The sequence below is a fragment of the Amphibalanus amphitrite genome, unplaced genomic scaffold (genome assembly GCF_019059575.1).
Source record: "Amphibalanus amphitrite isolate SeventyFive unplaced genomic scaffold, NRLGWU_Aamphi_draft 000007F_arrow, whole genome shotgun sequence".
NCBI classification, from domain to species: domain Eukaryota; kingdom Metazoa; phylum Arthropoda; class Thecostraca; order Balanomorpha; family Balanidae; genus Amphibalanus; species Amphibalanus amphitrite.
In genome coordinates this window covers 967,526-976,857 of record NW_024881503.1, presented here as the reverse complement: position 1 = coordinate 976,857, position 9,332 = coordinate 967,526, and the positions used below count along the sequence as shown (strand labels likewise).

General features: G+C 55.1%; 1 protein-coding gene across 1 annotated transcript; it reads right to left on the bottom strand.

Annotated features, from left to right (window-relative positions):
- Window positions 1–6,220: 6,220 nt before the first annotated feature.
- On the bottom strand, window positions 6,221–8,918 carry LOC122378450 (putative per-hexamer repeat protein 5). Its single transcript, XM_043359535.1, has 3 exons — window positions 8,834–8,918; window positions 7,165–7,716; window positions 6,221–6,228 (listed from the first exon to the last, which is right to left on the bottom strand). Exons 1-3 carry the CDS (start codon window positions 8,916–8,918, stop codon window positions 6,221–6,223), a joined length of 645 nt encoding a protein of 214 aa, XP_043215470.1.
- Between the last annotated feature and the right edge of the window lie 414 nt (window positions 8,919–9,332).

Here is a 9,332-nt window from a genome sequence, read left to right as displayed (position 1 = left end):
GGTTGGACCTCCCGCACGCAGTGCCTCGCCAGCTCATCGCAGGTGCGGCGCGAGTCCATGTTGGGCTGCTGCCGCCTCCGCCGGCTTCTTGCGGCGCCACTAACATGTGCGGGGCATTGTGGCACCGCCAGCCCCGGGTTGCAGTTTCTATGGACATTGAGTCTGAACTGTGATCACGACCACAAATGTTCATAAAGTATGTGTGCACAATATTTCATTCTCCGAATGTGTCATAGTTTTTGTTTGCGTTTTTGCGTCTCTTACACAATAATTCATTGCCCTCATCTTTGCATTACATCTCCCGCCATGTCAATGAGCATGGTTTGCTCGTAATCGGCGTACTTTCAGAATTGTACACTTCATGAAAAGACAACAGTCCCCATCAATTATACATTTTTTTGCCGCAAAGGCCTGTACGCACTGCCGCAACATACATGAAAACGTACCCAAGCCAAAGTTCAGTTTTGTAAAGGTCGTAAGCCTTCAGAAGGCTCTGATACGTCAGGACGGCTGACCTGTCGGGTAAAGGCGGCGGCGGGTTCCTGACGTACTTCTGGAAGCCCACGATGTCGGCGAGGAAGCGCAACTGGCGCGCCTTCCACTCCTCGTCGTGCTCCTCCAGAAGTTGCCGGTAGGTACAGTCGGGACGGACTGTTGCCTAGCCCGCGGTCTCGCAGCAGGCGCACCACCTCCAGGTCAAACGCACATCGGTACATTAAGATGACCCGGAAGTGGGACCGGTGCGCCAGGTCAAGCTGCTCGACGACGGGCGAGCTCCAGCTGATTACCTTTCGGCTACAGCGTCGGCACTCTGGGTACTTCGCGGCCAGGCGGTAGTAGCCGCGGAGAGCAAGCACCCGCCGCACTCGCTGGTAGATGCCAGCGGCGGTCAGCGGGTGGCCGTGCGTCCGTCCCTGGCGGCCAGGGCACTCCGGGTGCGGGCAGCGAAGCGTCACTCCCCACAGACGCTTCGGCATCCAGAGCAGCAGGGGCGCCGCGAAGTAGGCGTCCTGATCTGGAGGCCGATTCGTCCGTGGAGAGGGCTGTGGCGGGTGATACCACACTTGGAGGTCATCCCGCAGAGCGGGACGACCGCTGCGGGCGTCCGGACGAAAGACCGCCCTGGCCACCCACCGGTGATCGTGCCTTTGCCGCCATCCGTTTGGTAGCAGATCTCTCTGTTATCAGGCAGACAAAAACACGGGAGATTTATTGTCAGCATGGTCCATGTAATTTCAAGTTAGCGGTAGCGGAGAGGCGGGAGAGTTAGGACATTTTTCCCAGGCCAGATTTATTGAGGCATTCTTTGAAAAGTATTGTTGCCAAACTGCTTCAACACCAAACACAAGGTCAGCCATTTCTCTGCATCATGCCATCATGAAATACCCAACCTATGTAATGATGTGGCTATATGTGGACGAAAACAAAACCAGTCTCTTGAGGAGAATAGGGGCACACGCAGGAGAAAAGGGACAGACACGAGGCTAAATTGGGATTCAGCAATTGGTTATTGGGACGACTATCTCGAATTTATTGTCGTGCCTTCATATGTCTAGGCAATCATTTGATACATTGGAACTTATCTACACACCATCTATTTCATTAAAGGGTGGGATTGCCTATCACGCACGATAACGATGTTCCCATAGAATGCACATTTTCCTTACAAGAGGAAGACTTTCTGGTTTTCGCTTTAATGTATTTGTTGATAGGGGGTGCAGCTGCAACCCTTAGTCCCTTAAATGAGCTTTAGTAGACATTCATTCTTCCGCCTTCTGAAACCACGATACATCACTTTAAGGCCAATCCTTTAACGTTTTGGAAGGCGGGAGGGCCCTTTTAAATGACGCTCAGTTATGGAAATACCGCTTGCTCCCGGCGCGACCCCCTTATTATTGGCGGCGGCGGCGTCGGAGGCATCGGCGGCACCACTTCGACACCCTGAAATAGACAATGATATTAAAACACACAGTCATGTAACAATGATACAACATATTCACAGCAAGGCTTCTTCCCCTTGGATTATGTAACTGCTCAATCAAATTGACGTTATCCTTACGCTCGTTTAATAAAGCCGAATCGCATTTCCAGCTTACCAGGTCCCTGGCCGACCCCGTTGAAGGCGGTGGGGGAAGCGGCGGCGGTGGTAGATGAAGCGAGAACAGCGGCGGCGGCGGCGGCGCTACCGCTGGAATACTCTGAAATGGAGATGCAATACCACACAGCATATTTAGTGCGCCATTGGGTAATTTCTTTGGGCGTTGCCGATCATGCGGGCTTTAAAGAGTAACTACGTACAATAATTGATCAATTATCAAATGGGATAGTCAGCCAGTTTAGACCATGACTTAAGCCGGTTTGAACCAGGCCCTGACTGAAATTGACCAGGCCTGCAGCAATCCCAATCACATTTCGCACTTACCGCTTCCCCGTCTGGCCCCAGCGATGGCGACGGGTACTGGGCTGGGCCGGCGGCGGCGGCGGCGGCGTAACCGATAGGACCTCCTGAAATGGACGCATACCATTAGCACACCATATATGTAACACATTTGCTGTTGTGCCATGTGAACGGCCATTCAAATGAATCTCATGTGTTTGCTCAAATAATTTGACCACATTGCAGCCTTACCGCCTCTTGGGTCGGCGCCGTCGTAGGCGGTGTAGGTGGGGTGGGTGGTAGCGGCGGCGGTGGCGGCATCGTTTGGGCACCCTGAAACAGACGCATGCTACTATAAACAACTAGGTTTACAAATTATTTGCTCTGGTAAAAGGCATCACTCGGTGACCCTGGAGACAGTTGTTGCGCTTTGCAAACCAATCAAGCAAGTCAGTCACAATTTCATCTTACCACTTCCCCGGCAGGTCCCGTTGCCGGCGTACGAGCCTGAGTCGGCGGCGAAGGTGCTGTCGCTTGTACATCCTGAAACGGTGATAAAATAACACCTCATTCAGTGCGCTTGACTGTAACTGTTGGTGGTTTGCCAGTACTGCCAATTTCTTAGACATAGGTAAATGTGTCTAAAAGCTGAAAATGTGAGCCTTTTACACATCAATGTTTACCAAAAAAAAAAAGGATTGCAACGTAGTCCTACGTTATGGTCTAGAACGCGATTTGTTGTGCAATTGGCGTGGAAAACGGTTAGGGAGGGAAAACGGGCGACATCTGAAATTTATCTTAGCTGACAACCAAACATTACTGCTAAATATGAATCGCAAATGTTTTCCTTCATCAGCACCAGCAATCAAAGATAGGGATGCTGCTTAGTCAATTACCTCGTGGTAGCGGCAAATACAGCGGCTGGTGGGTCCACCAAACAGTGGTAGCTGCCCCGCTACCAGATGGCGAGGGCACTTTTCAATCTGTAATATGTGCATATTTTCTTAACTACAAATCGTCTGAACTACAAAACGTATGTATGGGAGGGTCAGTTTACGTCTTAGTAAATAAGACATTCGGACATTGAGTCGACCCGTACCTTAATGATTACAGCAAGAAAAACAACACGTTATTACTTTGTCGATGCCCTGTGGAACAAAAAACGGTTATATATGTACAATGTACATACGCACACCGCACACGACTGGGGCAGCCATTCCATGGAAGCATCCATTCCAGCACCCAAACTGAGTGAATGCTTACTCTTTAAAATGCTGTACACGAGGTCACAGAAGTAGCAAGTAGAAAATTCATCTTAAAATAAGCCATAGCAAAAGAGTACTGCTTCACGGGAACGGCCGGTTCTTAAGCCAGGAATGGTGCCGCACATGACTATTCATGTGCAAGGACGGCGGCTGGGTTATCACTGCCTGTGTCTCTTTCAATCAATTGTGCTCACATACCTTTTGAAGTTCGGCAAACCACCGCTTGATGCGCGGCCCGGGTCGTATCCCCAGCTCCCGTGGCCATACCCCGGTCCGCGCATAACGCCTTAAGCGCTGGCGCCAGACATCTGCCGGTATGGCTTGGTGTGTTGCCTGAAAAAAAAAACAGAAGACTGGTAGTTGGGTTAGCTTGATAAACGGACGGTTGTGAGGTCCGCGTCGAAACACGGAAGTCTGAATGTGAGCTACGTTAAATGCAACCCCAAAGCAATGCGATTAAAGGACGACTTGTGTCATACCGAAGTAGATTTCCGTGACAAGAAATTCACGAAAAAAGGCATGCACAGGATCGGTCGCAGACTTGGAGTTTGGGGGGGGGGGCAACTTGGCAAAGGGGCCCCTGTGCTGACCCGGGGGGCCCGGTGCTAGCTTAAAGGGGCCCACGGGCGTAGTGCACGGGTGCAGAAATCTAGGCCATGGCCGGTGAAGCGGGGGGGGGGGGGGGGGTAGGGAGCGGCACCCGAGCGGAGGCTCATTGAGAGCTTTGAGGGTGCACCATGTCGAAAAGGTACCGAAAAGTGCATTTTGAAGCATTGATTATGTCAATAATTCACGCAACTGTGAATGGACTACCGCAAAAGTAAAGGCGGCTAGCTTTGCCATTTTCTTTGCAAAAAAAAACTGCCATTTTTTAAGATCATCGTGCTAAAACTTTTAACAGTGGGTCATCGGTATCTGTTCACTGTTCAATCACATGTGTTCCGACTTCCGTTTAATCTTTTTTTACTTGAGCACAAATGCAAATTTTGAAGACCATTACAGTAGCAAATGCTTCGAAAGACGGATAGTGGGCAAAATATCCTAAAATTGTCGTGCTGCATGGAAAGTAGTGTTGCTGAGGAAAGGGGGTTTTGTTCCAGATTATTGTGGATGCAGAATACATTGTCTGCACTCACTGCAGAATTATTGCTGGTGCAACTGCGCCCACTGCACCCATGGTTCCTACACTTATGGGCCCATCGATAGCGCTTCGGCGATACCTATCGCCTAGAGGCTGCAATGGGTCCCTTAGAGTACGGTGTCAGACCCCCAGAGACCGGCGTTGGACCCAAGGGTCAGCGAAGGGCCTCAAAGACCCCAGGTAGGGCCACAGAGGCTGATGTGGGCCTTCATAAGCAAGTGCGTGACGCCCAAAGGTAAGGCTTGAGCCCCCCAGAGAACATCATAGGGCCATCAGTGGCCGGTGTAGAGACCTCATAGGCCAGTTTGCGGGCCCCTCAGAGGCTAGTGTGGGGCCTCAGGTGTCGCTATGAGGCACTTAAAGACCGGTATGGGTCCTCAGAAGCCGGCATCGATCCTTCAGAAGCCAGTACGGGGCCCTCAGAGGCACATAAGGGCAGTTTCGGTCCCAGAGACAGAAATGGGACCATCAGAGGCCGGTGTGGGTCGTGGGACCTTTAGAGGCTGGTTTGGGCTCTTAGGGGCCAGTTTAGAGCCCTCAGAGACCAGTACAGGGCCTGCAAAGGGCAGTTTGAGACCATCAGAGACCGAATTGGGCACGCAGAGGCTAATATGGCTCCTTACAGGCCAGCATGGAGCCCTCAGAGGTTAAGGTGGGGCCCTAAAAGACCGACATGGGCCGGCGTTGGACCCCAGAGGCCAGAAGAGGGCCCTCAAAGGCCAAGATGGGCCCTCAGACTAGGCCGATGCGGGCCCTTCGAGGCCGACATCAGGTCTTCAGAAGCCCGTGCGGGGCCCTCAGAGGCTAAGGTGGGTCCTTACTAGTGGTGTCAGTTCAAGAAAATCAATGTCCAATGTCCGTCCGATGTCCAAAGCTTACGTCGACTGTAGTCCAAAAATGTCCAAGCCAACCATGTGTCCAAAGATGTCCGAAATCTACGCAATGGTTTACAGTCAACATTGTTATTTAATTTGCTTTTAATGCACTTCTACGAGCTCAAAAGTGTTAATCATATTGAAAGCTGAGCTTTCTATTCGCCAATCAATGTTGAACACGATTACTTTATAAAAATACTGAGGTGAGGCAAGTGACGTCCAAAGTTGTCCAAAGCTTGCTGTCATTTGTCCAACCAAATTCCGAATTGGACATTGGACAAAATCGGAATTCCGAAGATTCAAGTTCCGATTGACACCACTAGTCCTTACAGACCAGCACGGGCCCTCAGAGGTCAGTGTGGGGCCCTAAAAGACCGACATGGGCCGGCGTTGGACCCCAGAGGCCAACAGAAGGCCCTCAAAGGCCAAGATGGGCCCGCAGAAGCCGATGCTGACCCTTAGAGGCCGGCATCGGGTCTTCAGAATCCAGTGCGGGGGCTCTCGGAGGCTAATATGGGCCCTTACAGGCCAGCATGGGACCCTCAAAGATCAGAATGGGACCCTAAAAGACTGGCATTGGCCGGCGTTGGACCCCAGAGGCCAGCAGAGGGCCCTCAAAGGCCAAGATGGGCCTTCAGAGGCCGATGCGGACCCTTAGAGGCCGGCATCGGGTCTTCAGAATCCAGTGTGGGGCCCATAGAGGCTAATGTGTATCCTTACAGGCCAGCATGGGCCCTCAGAGGTCAGTGTGGGGCCCTAAAAGACCGCCATGGGCCGGCGTTGGACCCCAGAGGCCAGCGGAGGGCCCTCAAAGGCCAAGATGGGCCCTGAGACGCCGATGCGGGCCCTGAGCGGCCGGCATTGGGTCATCAGAATCCAGTGCGGGGGGCCCTCAGAGGCTAATGTGGGTCATTACAGGCCAGCATGGGCCCTTAGAGGTCAGTGTGGGGCCCTAAAAGGCCGGCATGGGCCGGCGTTGGACCCCAGAGACCAGCGGAGGGCCCTCAAAGGCCAAGATGGGCCCCCAGAGGCCGATGCTGGCTCGACATCGGGTCTTCAGAATCCAGTGCGGGGCCCTCAGAGACACTTAAAAGCTAGTCTTGGGACTCGAGAGACAGAAATGAGGCCACCAGAGGCCGGTGTGAGGCTCTCAGACGCCGGTTGGGCCCCTGAGGCCGGTTTAGGGGCACTCAAAGGCCAGTGGAGGGCCCTCAGAGGTCAATACGGGTCCTCAGCGGTCAATGTGGACGCTTGACCGCCACTGAAGGGCCCTCAGAGGTCAGTGTAGGACCCTCAAAGACTGGTATGGGAGCTGTTAATAGCTGGCGTGGGTTTCTCGAGCCTCGTGACAATCGAATACGGGCCAGGGCCCCATACGGCCATGGGGGCCCATCGGTTGTTTGGGGGGGGGGCAAATGATATGATGGCCCCCCCTGATTTGCCCTTGGGGGGGCCATGGCCCTGATGGCCCCCCCCCCCTGCGACCGCCACTGGGCATGCACGTACCAGAAGTCGCCTGCGCGGTGGCGCTGCAGTCAGAGTCGGAGGCCGAGCCGGGGCCTGGTCCGGAGCCGGAGCCGGAGCCGGAGCCGAGACCGGTGCTGGGGCCAGGACCGAGGCAGAGGACGTAGCCGACACCGGAACCGGGGCCGGAGCCGAAACCGGAGCCGAGACCGATGGTGGGGCCAGGACCGGGGCAGAGGACGTAGCCGACACCGGGACCGGGGTCGGTGCTGGAGCCGGAGTTGCGGTCGTGGTCAGAACTAGGGCCGGAGCCGAGACCGGGACCGGGGCCGAAGCTGTCACCGACACCGAAGCTGTCACACACGGAGCTGGGGTTGAGGCTAGGACCCGGGCCGGAGCCGGAGCCAACACCGGGACCGGAGCGGGAGCCGAGACCGGGGCCGGACCCGGAGCAGAGACCGGGGTCGGAGTTGGGGTCGGGGCCAGGGCCGGGGCCGGGGCTTGAGTCCGAGCCGAGACCGGGGCTAGGACCGAAGCCGGAGTTGGGGCCACCACCCGTGGCGCGATCGGTGCCAGCGCCCGTGCCATGGGTGGCTGGAGCACCCAAGCTGACGCCAGATTTGGGTCTAAGGCCCGACTAGGTCTTGGACCCCGAGATGGTGTCGGAGCCCGAGGTGCCGCGCAAAATGGCAAGAGGGTTAAGAAGAGAAGCGAGGAAGATGCCATTAAAACGATAAGAAACATGTGATGCTTTAAGCACGACATCTGCTCAAGTGACATAGTGACACTGGCGGACAGGATACAAAATCGGGGTACGTGACAAGGGTGGTACAAATTCCGAGCCGCACCTTCAATGACAGCAACTTTCATTTTACATTTCAGTTGATTGGTTTCATAGAGGCCGACCAAGCATAAAAAACAACACTCACCACGTGGTAGCCACACGAACATTGGCCGGGCCGCCCGCCGAACAGGAGGCTTTGGCCACCCCGCGCCAGCTGCCTCGGGCATCGCTCGACCTGGAAGAAATACATACGTGGTATCTCAATCTGCCGGAGTTAACGGCTTACATACCTATTCATGTGCGAAAACTTAAAGACATCTGTCTGACTTGGTGACCTGACCTTAAAAGACCTGGGTCTGAAATTTTAACATGTGCCGAAGAGATGCATGAACAGGTATGCCATAAAGCGCATGGGAGGTGCTCAAACATTTAGCCAACCCGGCGCGGGTTTAACAACATTTTCGATATAACGCTGACCGTTTCACTTGGTCTCCCCCACAGTGCGCTCCTGCCACATGCAAACAACTTCTGGACATTGGACAAATCACTCAGCATGACAACTTAACGAGCATCGGTGGTGTACTTACAAGGCTGTACTTGGTACTTACCCGCTGCAGCTGGGCGTACCAATGAGCCTGGCGCGGCGCCGGCTTGAAGCCGCGCTCCCGAGGCCACCGGCCGGTTTCCGCATAGATACGGAGCCGCTCAGTCCATTCCCCGGCGCTCATCGCCTCCTTTGGCATTTTGCTGAAACCAAATAAAATAAGTAAAATAAGTTAGAAACATTCACTCCTAGGATAGTGCGGCGGAGCTCCTCCCGCCACTCGCGTACACTCAGGCGCGGCTCCGGGTCACTTGGGCAGTACACTTTGCCAAAGTAGCGGTCATGGGTTGGTGATGCCTTGACGTCCTCGTGGCATATCTTACATGAGAAGGCGCGCGCCGGCCGAACGAAGCCCTTGGCGTCCATCTCCTCGCGCTTCTTGGCCCGCCACTGGGAGGAGCGGGACATCCCACGGGCTAATGCCGTCCCCCCACGACGCTGACGGGCCGTCCCGGGCCTCTCCTCGGGCTGGGCTTGATCGGCGTTATTTTCTTCCGACTGCGGTGACTCCCACTCCCAGACTCCGAGCCCGACTCCGGTTCGGCCTGCCCGGCCATTACCCGCTGGGCGTCCGCTGCCGCCCGCCGCTGGGGTACACAACTCGGGCCGCTGGCAGTTGCCTCTGCCGCCGCCCGCCGCCGGCGAACGAAGCTGGTGCCAGCGGTGTCCGCCGGCGACTCCAGCTGGTGCTTCGGTCTCCGGTCGGCCGTCGGCTGCGGCGGCAGTTGCGGTAGGTCGCGCGCTGGGGGCGCCGGCTCCGCCAAGGTGTGTAATGTGTAGCCGGTCCGGCAGGCATACGCCCTGCTGCAGGTCAGCCGCGTT